At 45.0% G+C, this 11,725-nt stretch overlaps 3 protein-coding genes across 5 annotated transcripts; 1 reads left to right on the top strand and 2 right to left on the bottom strand.

The window, feature by feature from the left end:
* The first annotated feature begins 2,885 nt into the window (after window positions 1-2,885).
* On the top strand, window positions 2,886-5,077 carry LOC115739099 (protein GRAVITROPIC IN THE LIGHT 1). Of its 3 annotated transcripts, none has more exons than XM_030672002.2 (2): window positions 2,886-3,025; window positions 3,623-5,077. In XM_030672002.2, exon 2 carries the CDS (start codon window positions 3,657-3,659, stop codon window positions 4,923-4,925), a length of 1,269 nt encoding a protein of 422 aa, XP_030527862.1. In that variant the 5' UTR covers window positions 2,886-3,025; window positions 3,623-3,656; the 3' UTR covers window positions 4,926-5,077. The 3 variants fall into 3 exon arrangements, with proteins under 3 accessions (XP_030527862.1, XP_030527861.1, XP_030527863.1); XM_030672001.2 differs by having other exon boundaries at window positions 2,897-3,025; window positions 3,628-5,077; XM_030672003.2 differs by lacking the exon at window positions 2,886-3,025 and adding an exon at window positions 3,032-3,246.
* Window positions 5,078-6,956: 1,879 nt separating this feature from the next.
* LOC115739098 (ATPase WRNIP1) lies at window positions 6,957-9,171 on the bottom strand. Its single transcript, XM_030672000.2, has one exon. It carries the CDS (start codon window positions 8,960-8,962, stop codon window positions 7,208-7,210), a length of 1,755 nt encoding a protein of 584 aa, XP_030527860.2. The 5' UTR covers window positions 8,963-9,171; the 3' UTR covers window positions 6,957-7,207.
* Window positions 9,172-9,356: 185 nt separating this feature from the next.
* LOC115739215 (leucine-rich repeat extensin-like protein 3) lies at window positions 9,357-10,704 on the bottom strand. Its single transcript, XM_048285982.1, has 3 exons — window positions 10,567-10,704; window positions 9,827-10,465; window positions 9,357-9,713 (listed from the first exon to the last, which is right to left on the bottom strand). Exons 1-3 carry the CDS (start codon window positions 10,643-10,645, stop codon window positions 9,682-9,684), a joined length of 750 nt encoding a protein of 249 aa, XP_048141939.1. The 5' UTR covers window positions 10,646-10,704; the 3' UTR covers window positions 9,357-9,681.
* Window positions 10,705-11,725: the final 1,021 nt, after the last annotated feature.

Genomic DNA, 11,725 nt, shown 5'->3' with positions numbered 1-11,725 from the left:
AGTCATTTGTCTTGTTTTTCAAATTCTTGAAAGCAAGAAAATTTGATGTTGAGAAGGCAAAATGCATGTATGTTTCTGTTTGTGGATATTCTTCACACCCTTCAAAGCACTACCCAGGGTTTGTGAATGTCATTTTCAAATGTATTCACTTGAAATTTCTCCTTAGGTTATCAACAAGTACTAGACCAAATTGTTGGAGAGCATTGTTATTTGTCATAAACCAACTCGTCCAATGGTATGGTATACTGAATGTATCATGATAAACATTTGAACTAGAAACGGTTTAGGCATGGAAGCTTTATATACTATGTCCATTGCGGCATAAACCACGCTAGAGGCATAGGCAAAGAAGCATCGGAACTATCCGTGCTTTTAGCATTGATATATCAACTCGGTCATCATATTCATTAAAAGAATACTCCCCATAAAATTGGTCCTCATTTGCATAATATAATCAAATGAAAAATTATAAATACATCCGTCGGTATTTGCATTTCATTTTTCTCGAATAACATGCATTTTAGGTTAGGATCAATAATTTTTCATGGAACCATTACTAAACGAATTTCTATTCTAGAAGCAGAAATTTTGTCATGTTATCAAACGTATTTCTCCGATCAGAAATAAACTTCCGGAGCAGAAGTAGAAAAATCGACTTTTGTTCAAAAGCAGAAGTAAAAGAATCAACTTTTGACTAGAAGTTAATTTCTGAAGCAGAAATGTTGCCATGCACGCCCTACGAGTTCAGACCTATGAGTTCGGACCTCTCCATTGTTCCCCTTCCTCACTCTTCGTTTTTCTTTGGAGCGGGCCATTAGCTTTGGGACCAGCCTTCCTCGTTTCATGGCTTTGAAGGGTCTGCGTCAACATGCCCGTCTAGTTTAACCGCAAGTGTCCGCCCCCAAATGTTAGAAGTACACACTCTTCTTTTGCAATTACAGCAACAGAAACCCTTGCAAACTTTAGGGGACACATGTCTGTCTACACCTCCTTGGCGAAATTCACAATTCATTTTCAATTGTGCAGCGTGTACGTGATCATTTCAACGAAGACGCCAATGCGAAGGATCTGCTTAACAAGAAAAGATTATAAGTTTAATGGCACTTGTTTCCATCATGAAACCCTTGGTTATAAGTATCGCATGGAAAAGCTTGTGGCTTTGAAAAATTGGATAATTCATGTAATGTCAATGGCAATTGGTTGACCCAAGATCTAGACAAAACCGAGAAGCAATAGAAGGTTGACCAAAGATATGTTTGGCAAAGAAAGATGCATTGCCCAGGAAAAACATCAGGGTTTATCGAATTTTGGAACGTTCTTTTCAATTGAGTTTGTAAAATGTTGTTTCCATTTACCAATTGCATTGGATATTCGTTTTTTGTTGAATGACGAAGAACTCTCTACAATTCCTTATTACAATGCGAAATGCTGATGTGGCATCGCCGATCGATAATACCATGAAATTTGTTTGGGCGACATTATTTCTAACTACATTTTGGCTAAGACACTCGTTCTTTTCAGTTGAATGGCCGGAATACCCTCATTTCTCTCGTCACTCTATTTTCTTTTTCTTTTTTCTTTTATCAAGCCAACAAAAAAACAACTTTTATTTCTACCATCTTTCTTGTTAGTTGCATCATACAAATGCTCCATCATACTCGATAAGTTATCATCTTATCACGCATCATACTATCACTTTGCCAAGTGAAAGTTGTTAAATTTAATTCATGATTTCACATTTTTCATCATAAAAGCAAACATAGAATATTAGAATTTTCTATACATGACGGCTTATAAGAACACAATTATTTGCATTGAGACAATCTTTCAAAGTTGAAGATTAAAATTCAATCTAATTATCTAGCCGATCTTAATCGACAATGGAAAAGACAAATTGATTAAAAATATTGAAAAAGGTTAATTTGTTAGTAAATATGTTTATGTTTAGATCTTATCTAAACATAAAAAAAAACATAAGAACAAAAAGGGGAAAAAAAAGTAACTTCTTGCCTTGGATGAGGAGGAGCCCGGCGAGATCCGGCGAAGTGAGGTGAGGCCGAGCTCGAGGTCGGCAAGGCAAGGCTAGGCCTCGCCTTGACGGCAAACTCGGGTTTGATTTCTGTGGTGAGCTTGAGTGTTGCGGCCTCGCTGATGACTAGCTCGAGGCTCGCCTCGCCGACCTCAAGCAAGGCCAAGAGTGGAGGGTGATGAAGATGAAGAAGATGTCGACGACATCGAGCACGAATTTGGCATTAAAGTCGGACGTAACAAGCACAAACACCTTGTAGAAGTACTACCCGATCCGCCAATCATAGAAGGAAGAACCTCATGCTTTCTCATGAATAACCGGAATCTGGTGAGCTCAGCTGGTGGCCGGGCTCGGCGGCCGGTCGCCGGCCATCGCCGTGGCTAGTTGCCGACCAAAGAAAAAGGAGGAAGAAAACCAACGCCGGCCAAAGAAGAAAGGAGGAAGAAAAAAAAATGAAAAAAAAAAAAAAGATACAAGGAAATAATTAAAAGCGATTTTAAAAAAAATATTAAAAGACGCGTGCGGTAGAAATTGATTTTTCTTATCATATGGTAGAAAATATTTTCTAGTTCGTTTTCGGGTTTTAATCAAACACCGAAAAATATCCTTATTTTCTTGGAAAATGACTTCCTTAAAAATATTTTTCAAAAAAGTCATATTTTTCGTGAAATAAACGGAACTTAATTTTAAAATGGAGTGTGTTAAGCAAAATGAAGGTGAAAATGGCGCGGATCATTTGTTTTCTCAATGTAACCTGCTTTCTCTTCTCGTTTCGTTGAAAAATCCATTCTTTCCTCTCTCTCTCTCTCTCTCAATCAAGAAGACAGGAAGAATGTTGGAGAATATGAAAGCCCAACCTGCTTGTTGGGCTCAAAGTGAAGCCTATCGCCACTGTTTTTGAACAGAGACTGAAGACAAGGGCACACCCTATTGGATTCTCCCCCGGGTAGTAGACGTTCATGGTCTCCGCATCGCGTCTTCCTCTCGGCAAGCAAGGTACTCCCTTTCCTCTTCCTCCTCCTCCTCCTTCGCCCCCCTTCAATGTCTCAGATCGGCTCGTTCGTGCTCCCCACGCGTTCCTCGAGCTTCTGCACGAGCTCTCTGTGGTCGTGTACCGTCTGATTGTGGCGTCTCTCGCTTGGTTTGGGCTTGATTTCGTTGTCGTCGCTTCGTTTTCAGATCAGGAGGAGAGTTGAGAAAGAAAAAAAAAACCCAGCGTATGTCTTAACATTGCTGATCTATTGATGCTTTGGGATCCGCCTTTCTTTCAGGGCATGTTGTAAGCTCTGTGGATGTGCTTCATTTGCCACATGATGCTGGTTTTTTTCTGCGGTCGATGATCTTTTCAAGTAGTGATTTTGACCTAGTTGTCGACCTCGACGTGGATTGGAACTTAGAAGCTTGTTTAGGATAATAGAGCTGCATAGACTTTTGAGTGAACTGTGAAGTAATGAAGACCAATTTGGAAACTTTGTTTGAACAACGTGATTCAGGCCGACTCATTCACAGTCATTATGTTTGCTAACTTATCATGATGCAAGAACATATTGATGTGTTAGTTAAATTGGTGTTTTTTCCTTTTTCTTTTTGAAGTGAAACTGTCTGAACTACTCCACTGGAAGTAGCTATGCTACCCACTGGAGTTCGAGATAATCAACTCCGTGAGAGCAACAGCCAGAAGGTTCATCCTCAACCCATGGACGAGTCCAGGAGTCCGAACCCAGAAGCCGTAGAAGCCATCATATCTAAAATATTCACCAATGTCTCCTCCTTGAAATCTGCTTACATTCAGCTCCAAGCCGCTCATACTCCGTACGATCCAGATAAGATCCAGGCCGCTGATAAACTCGTTGTCTCGGAGCTGAAGACCCTGTCCGAACTCAAGCATTCTTATCGGGAGAACAACCCTAAACCGGTGTGCGTCTCGCCTCAGGACTCTCGGTTAGCTGCCGAAATCCAAGAACAGCAGAGCCTCCTGAAAACGTACGAGGTCATGGTCAAGAAGTTCCAGTCAGAAATTCATAATAAGGACTCGGAGATTAATCAATTGCAGCAGCAAATTGAAGAAGCGAATGTGAAGAAGGCAAAACTCGAAAAGAATCTTAAGCTTAGGGGCTTGTCAAGCAAAGAATCGGATGATTCAGGCCATGAGAACGGGTTCTTCCCTGTTGATCTAACCCCTGATCTGTTCATCTCAACTGTTGAAGCTGCTTACCAAGCCATTCATGACTTCTCGAAGCCCTTGATCAATATGATGAAAGCGGCTGGTTGGGACCTTGATGCTGCTGCTATCTCCATTGAACCTGACGTTGTTTATGCAAAGCGTGCTCACAAGAAGTATGCATTTGAGTCCCATATATGTCAAAGAATGTTCGGTGCTTTTCAACAGGAAAGCTTTGGGATAGAATCGGACACTCTTGCTGTAAATAAAGAGAGCTTTTTCCATCAGTTCCTGGCCTTGAAGGAGATGGATCCATTGGACATGTTAGGCCAGAACCCGGACTCGATCTTTGGGAAATTCTGTCGGAGCAAGTACCTTTTGGTTGTTCACCCCAAGATGGAGGCTTCATTCTTCGGGAACTTGGATCAGCGGAATTTTGTAACTGATGGTGGGCATCCTCGGACTCCATTCTATCAAGTATTTCTAAAACTGGCTAAGTCCATATGGCTTTTGCATAGGCTGGCTCATTCTTTTGATCCTAGCGCCAAAGTTTTCCAGGTCAAGAGCGGTAGCGAGTTTTCTGAGGTTTACATGGAAAGCGTGGTGAAGAATTTGGTGATGGATGATGGTGACGAAAAGCCGAGGGTTGGTCTGATGATCATGCCTGGTTTTTTGATTGGTGGCAATGTAATCCAGAGTAAAGTTTACCTCTCTGGTGTGAAGGTTGTTGAGTAGTTGCCAGTTGCATGGTTTGTCCATTTTTCTGGGATGTGTATATTGTCCGTTTCCGCTGTGTGTTGTTATTAGGAGTTGTGGTTGCTGTTGTATCTGTGTCCTCTTTAACTGCCGAAAGGAGTTGCAAGTTCAATGGAATCTCTCTCTCTCTCTCTCTCTCAATGGATGATTGTTACCAGTTCTGCAGCGATTCACCCACCTTTTTAACTTCCCTATCTTCTGGGTCTGCTTCTTCAGTCATTTTCGTTAGTGTTGGTTCCGGTACTGATCACATGATGTTTTCTGAGTGTGCAGCTGCATAATCATCTGCCAGCATGTGTTAGTCTATGCTCGTCTATCTACTTTTGGTTGGTTTGATGTCAAACTTGGAACTGCTCAATCATTTACATTCTGCATGTCGTCATTTGATCTTGTTATGCTTAAAGGCATGGAGAGTTTGAGTGTCCTTTGGTGCCTTACTTACTATATAGAAGCGGAAACAATTGAACCTCCTTGTCTCGCGGATTGCACAGCGGCAAGATTTTATTCTGGGGTCTCTTTGTTTGATGCTGGTGGGAATTTTAGGTTGTTGTCAAAAGATGCAGTCGTTATGAAATTAGTATATACCAAGCAGCCGATGCATTCTTTTAAGCAGGATAGACTCTGGATGACACAAGTAGATACTTCTGTTATGTTGTACTTCATGTCTTGCAAGCTGCAATTTCGCCTTTGATAGTCTTTGTTCAGGAGCCAATATGGAAGGCATCAGAGGCTTCTCAATCAGCACTCTTGATCTGACAATTTTCAAGTAGGTCTGTTGTTATGGACTAAACAGTTTGGTATCTCAAACACTGAAATTCCCTGGAATGGCGCAACTGTCTTTGCCCTTGGCTGGTCGCCCGTTCTTTGAGACCTTCGAGATGGCGGGTCGGTCTGTATTCAAGTTTTAGTACGAGTGTCAATGTTTTCGAGTTGGCTTGCATAAGATCCGGTTGGAATGGATGACTAAAGAATGAGACTCTGGGATTCTTCTTGATTCCTAGAAAAGGGTGGTCAAACTAGCAATTGCTGTGTGTTTGTGGTCTGTCAAGTTACTGGTACAAAGGACAATTATTGTCAAACACGTCTGCATCAAAATTCCATCAGGTTATAAGTCAAAACATGCTTTGGTTATGCTTAATGAGAAATGATTATGCAGGACAAACAAATCAATCAATCTGATTGGTGGGAGTGCAAAGTGGGAAAACTTGAAATTTCTTGAAGGGGTCTTTGGGGAGACTTCTCTTTGACGGATGTCTTAGTTGAAACATCTTTAGGTAGACAGTGAGGGTAGTACATGACTTCTAATGGAAGTAAGTGATTCCGAACTATGCTTTCTCTCATGGAGTTGGAGATACAGTAAAAGCCGAAACGTTTCTGTGATTTATCCAAGACAGGAACGCACTAATTTAGTAATAAGGTAGCTCGGAGTAATTGTCCTGACTGAGATTGGACCATAGATATGGTTAATTGTGGCATAGCCAAATTGAGAAAAAAATTGAAGTTTCCGGGTCCTCGAGATGCTATATATGCTTGCGTGGAAGAGTTGAATACAATTACCAATGTCCGAGGACAACTATTAAGAGAAAAGATCACATCTATCACGCAAATAACACGAAAGACAAGATGCAGGCAGCGAATAATGATGAACAGTGCGAATCGTTACCCAATGATCTGAAGACTACAAGTTGGATGATCAGATTAAGCAGTAGAAAGGTCCGCCGCTTGAATGGAAGGAGGTTCTGTCAAGCGAGCAGAGACTACCCCTGGTTCAAAACTCAAGACATCACAATGCCATGCTTCAATTGCTTCTTGTTTCAGCACAACATCATCTGAAGCCAATAGTCACCTCAAACGCTGAGGCGGCATCTGTCTCGTTCCGGCAAACAACAAACATCAGGTGCAAGAAACAGTGACAATCTCTTGGCGCGAGAGTATGATAAGATAATCGTCTCAGTTGTCGAACTGTCTTGAGAGGAGTAGCGTAGTATCAGTATAAGAACACTAGGTGCAGCTAAGAAAGAGTCTCGCACATTCGGCGTCTAAACTCGTCTTCACAAGCTTCATAATTACAGCCTTGAGATACTTTTTACAGTGCTTGTTATCGGCCTACTTCAAAACAAACAAGGCGATCATAAACGCGACTGGCAAAAAAGGGTCTTTAACTCGTTCAACCAAACAAAAGTTGGGAACGGATAAAACTGCCTAACGAGCAAAAGTTACAGCGCCAAAGACTGCTCTGTGGGAGCTTCAGAGCTCCTCATTTATGGGGGGTTAGCTCTCGGCATGTCCAGGAATTTGTACCCTTGAAGTGAGGGTGGCATGTAGCTTTGTGCCGACTGAGGATTGTTGGGAGGATATATGTAGCCTTTCCCATATCCGATTTCCTTCATCAGCTTGGTAGGCGCATTTCTCAGATGCAGTGGGACTCCCTCATTTTGCCCGACAGATTCTCTCACTACCTTCTGCGCAGCTTCTATCGCTCGATAAACAGAGATCGATTTCGGAGCCAAAGCCAAATAGGCGACGCACTGCGCGAGAACCACGTTGCATTCTGGCATCCCTATGAAATGGCAAGCTTGGTAACAGGAAACAGCCTGATTAAGAGCCAACGGGTCGGCCAAACCAACATCCTCGCTTGCAAACCTGATCAATCGCCGCGCAATGTAAAGAGGCTGTTCACCTCCTTCCAGCATTCTCGCCAACCAGTAAATGGCAGCATCCGCATCACTTCCCCTCATAGACTTGTGAAGCGCGCTAATTAGATTGTAATGCTCGTCTCCAGCTTTATCGTAAGCTAGGTGCTTACACTGGAGTGCCTCCTTCACATCATCCAGCGTAACGATCGCCACAGGTGGACCAATCCCGTCTCCCACATCTTCCAACGAATTGCCATCAGAGCTTTCCTTCACACCCTTCAATTTCAGCTGCTGCTCGGACGCCCGCGCAGCAGCAGTTATGGCCGAAATTTCCAAGCCATTCAATGCCACCCGGGCATCACCGTCGCAATTAGTGGACAGAAACTCAACCGCATCCTCCTCCAACTCGACCTTCATATCGGCACTCCTCGCTAACCCCTTCTCCAAATCGCCTATCGCCCGCTCAAGGAGCGAGACTATGTGATGGGGTTTCAGAGGGTTGAGGGTGAGGACCCTGCAGCGAGACAGCAAGGGCGTGATCAAATGGAAAGACGGGTTCTCCGTGGTGGCCCCCAAGAACACGATGCTCCCATCTTCGATCACGGGCAAGAACGAGTCCTGCTGCGACTTGTTAAACCTATGCACCTCATCCACAAACAGCACAGTTCTCTTATTGCTCTTGACTCTCGCCTTCCTCGCCTCCTCAACCGCCTCCCTCACTTCCTTAACCCCACAAGTCACAGCAGACAGAGAAACGAATCGATACACCGAGACCCTCGAGGACGAATTCGTAATGGCCTTAGCTATGGAGGTCTTGCCCGTACCTGGAGGCCCCCACAGAACGATCGAGGGCAGGCGATCGGCTGCGATCGCCGATCGCAGGAGCGAGCTCCCATCCAGCAAATGGTCCTGCCCGACGACGTCATCGACAGTCCGAGGCCGCATCCGCTCCGCCAAGGGCTCGTGCGGCGGCGAATCCTTCCTCCCCGCCGCTCCTCTGGGAACAACGGATTGCGGGTTCTGCGGCAAAAACAGCTTGGGACGCTTGGAATCGGGAGGAGTCGGGGTCGGCGAACCGTCCCGCGGCCGCGCCCCTGTCCGAGGCGGAGGAGGAGGAGAAGGAGGCGAAGGATTGGAGGGCTTGGAGTGGAAGTGGAAGAACCGGTCGAGCTTGGGCTGAAACGGGGGCGGGTCCGGATTGGGGCTAGCGCTAGGGTTAGGGTTGGCGGTGGCCGGTGAGGGCGAGGACGACGACGAGGACGACCGCCGGGTGAGAATCCACTCGGTGGCCCGGAGGGTGGACTTGCCGCCGGTGGCGGCGAGCGCCTCGGCGGCTAACTCGTCGGAGAAGCCCATGCTCAGGAGCTGTTGCATCTCCATCTTCCCTTATGGGTTTGTCTCAGTTTGAGCTACGCAAGAGGCGAAGACGACGAAGAAGAAGAAGTGTCGAAGTTGCGACCATGGCGATCCGCGACGCCATTGGAGAACATCAAATTAGTGTTGTCTTTTAAGCAAGAAGGCATTAGCCAAAAAGCACGAATGACAAAAACGCGGGAGTTGTCGCCGGTAATTCACATCTGCCTCTCCCGCTCCTTAGAATTTTGACAAATTCTTGCCTAAACTATTTTAAATTTTTTTCCCCTCCCAAAAGATGATATTTATTCGTAAATTATTTCTTTTAAAGGTCACCGTCGCCTGATGCATTCGATACACAAAATACTCTTTGCGTTTGTCCGGAACTCCTCAAATTCGCTGGTACTCAGACTCTTCGGTTCCGAGTTCTTCACCTTATTCGAGTTATCCTCACTAACCGGACAAACAATGCCCCGGATAAGGATGGATTTAGGTCGTGAATTCATCGCGAAACGCATAAGGATGGCTCGGTATTATACCGGTGACATTTGGAGATTGACGTCGCACCCAGAATATACTTTCGATCGACGTTAATATGTGGCGACGTTAAAAGAGTCTCGGATATGTTATGTACCGACTTACATCTTTCCAAGCAAAAGCCATATGTAGCTAATTACAAAACTTTCTGTGTCAAGACTCATGAGCAAAAATGCACATTGGGAAGGAGGCACTCCACAGAAAGGATTTCAGCTGAAATCAAAGTGACATCCATTGAAACCTGGCCACAAAACAATGGGTAAGCTTGAGACAGAAAGAAGAACCGGACCTTGACATTATCCTCGTATGCTTGTCTAAGTTTGTGTTAGTAATGGCAGATGGTGATGCACTTACTTGGATCCACGGTGACTAGCATCGCCGTCCCGCCAAAGTCGCAAGTCCCTCCGGCCTCCTTCTTCTTCTGCCAGTAACTGTTGAAGGCGAATGAGGCGTGCGATAGCAGATTGTCCGGCTGGTAACAGGGCCCGTTGAGCTGGACGGGCTTGCAGTCGGCACCCGCCCCGCACGCGTAGTCCATAGCCGCTTGGACTATCGAGTCCGGCACCGTTGGCTTGGCCACGCACCAGACGGCATAGACTTGGCCTTTAGGCGGCACCAGCGGGTGCACGACGGGGGGCGAATAGAGCGGGGGGCCGGGGGCGAGCTTGGGCGGGCTGGGCCAGCAGCTTCTTGGTGGGCTTGGGCTGGGGTTATACTTTGGTGGGCTAGGCATGACGGCAGGCACGCTTGGTGGTGGAGGTAGTAAACAATATGGAGGACTGGTGATTCGATCATGCGGCGGAGGAGTTGGTGCTATTGAATCAAGAGGTGGAAGAGAGAGATGAGGCATTGTGCCGTATGGTTTGGGAGCGTTAAACGGAGCACCGATGTCCGATTCACTTGATCTTCTCAGCGTCTTCACTGGTTGAATTACCGAATCGTCGGGGATTCTTTGACCTCGTGATCTCGATGCACCGAACGATTTTCTCGCTTCTGCACCACGTGACCAAAAAAAACAAACGCTTGTGATATTCCGGCAAGAGTAGTATCGAATGAGAGCTACCAGGAGGAGGAGAGGGCACAGACATAATTACCGCATAACACGAAGTCGGAACCGGCCATGGCGACGATGTACACGACCAGAATGCTCGTTCGAAAGTTTCCGAGCACCATCCTGCGAAGATGCAGCTGGGCACTCAAGCCAGGACTAAGTTGCTATTTCTGTGACTCAATTTGGTTTCTTACGTGAATAGATTGCATAGGTTCGCTTCATCAGCAAAGGTATAAATACAGGATTTTAAATGGAAGGGGAGCAGGCATCATTCTTTTTGGTCGCTTTGCTTTTTCCACGTGAATTCCAGGAGAGATAAGCTTAGTGCGAAACAGGAGTGATCTTAGGATTGTTCTAGTGTGTGTTGTTTTGTTGCCTTTTTCCCTCTTTTGTTCCGATATGGAATATGTGCCTTGCTTGATGGTCGAGAAGAACAAGAAACTGGGTTTTCTGTGCACTTTTGTTTTGCTTGGTTTTCACTCTTCTCACTCGAGTTTGCAATTTGCATTAGGAACGAACTTAGCTGCAGCCTTAACTTCTGGTGCATCTTTTGCATTGATAACAAGGTGGTTCCTCACAAAACGAAGTACTTTACTTAGTGGGTTGGCTCGACTGGGAAGGTTCGAACTCCCTGCAGTGCGCACCATGCCTAGGTTCGAATCCCGCTACCAGCAGTTCTCTTCTGTAGGTGATTTTGTAATTGCCCTGCCCTGGATTTGAGTAACCTTTCTTTCCTCCTAAAGTATATAAAGAAGAAGAAGAAGCATGACTTAGATGGCAAGAAGTTAGCTCTTCACTTTATGATCTTCGAGTTCAAGTCTTCCTGAGTATCCTGATCAACATCAAGTTGATACGGGGACGTACACTTTTAAGATTTCCCGAGCAAGGAAAGGGACCAGTCGAGCCTCTAAAAAACTGGCTCGGATGCCACCTGATCATTATATGAAAAAAAAAAAAAAAGTGATTAGCATAGGGGTAAATCGCTCATTGTTCTTCCACGATGTCATGAGTTGGACTCAAATCGCGATTGAACTTCCAAATAGATCATGTAGCGAATCCTAACTCCAAAATCCCTTGTGTGGTTAGATATTTTGGCTACTACCTTAGGATTGCGGCGATGCTGAATAGCTATGGTTCAAATCGAACATTTAGTAGCGAGTACAAAACCCTTATAATAATTTTCAGGGGGAATTGCTAACGTT

This window comes from Rhodamnia argentea, chromosome 10, assembly GCF_020921035.1.
Source record: "Rhodamnia argentea isolate NSW1041297 chromosome 10, ASM2092103v1, whole genome shotgun sequence".
Lineage (NCBI taxonomy): Eukaryota > Viridiplantae > Streptophyta > Magnoliopsida > Myrtales > Myrtaceae > Rhodamnia > Rhodamnia argentea.
Note: the sequence above shows the minus strand (reverse complement) of the source record. Positions and strands in the feature narration are given on the sequence as shown.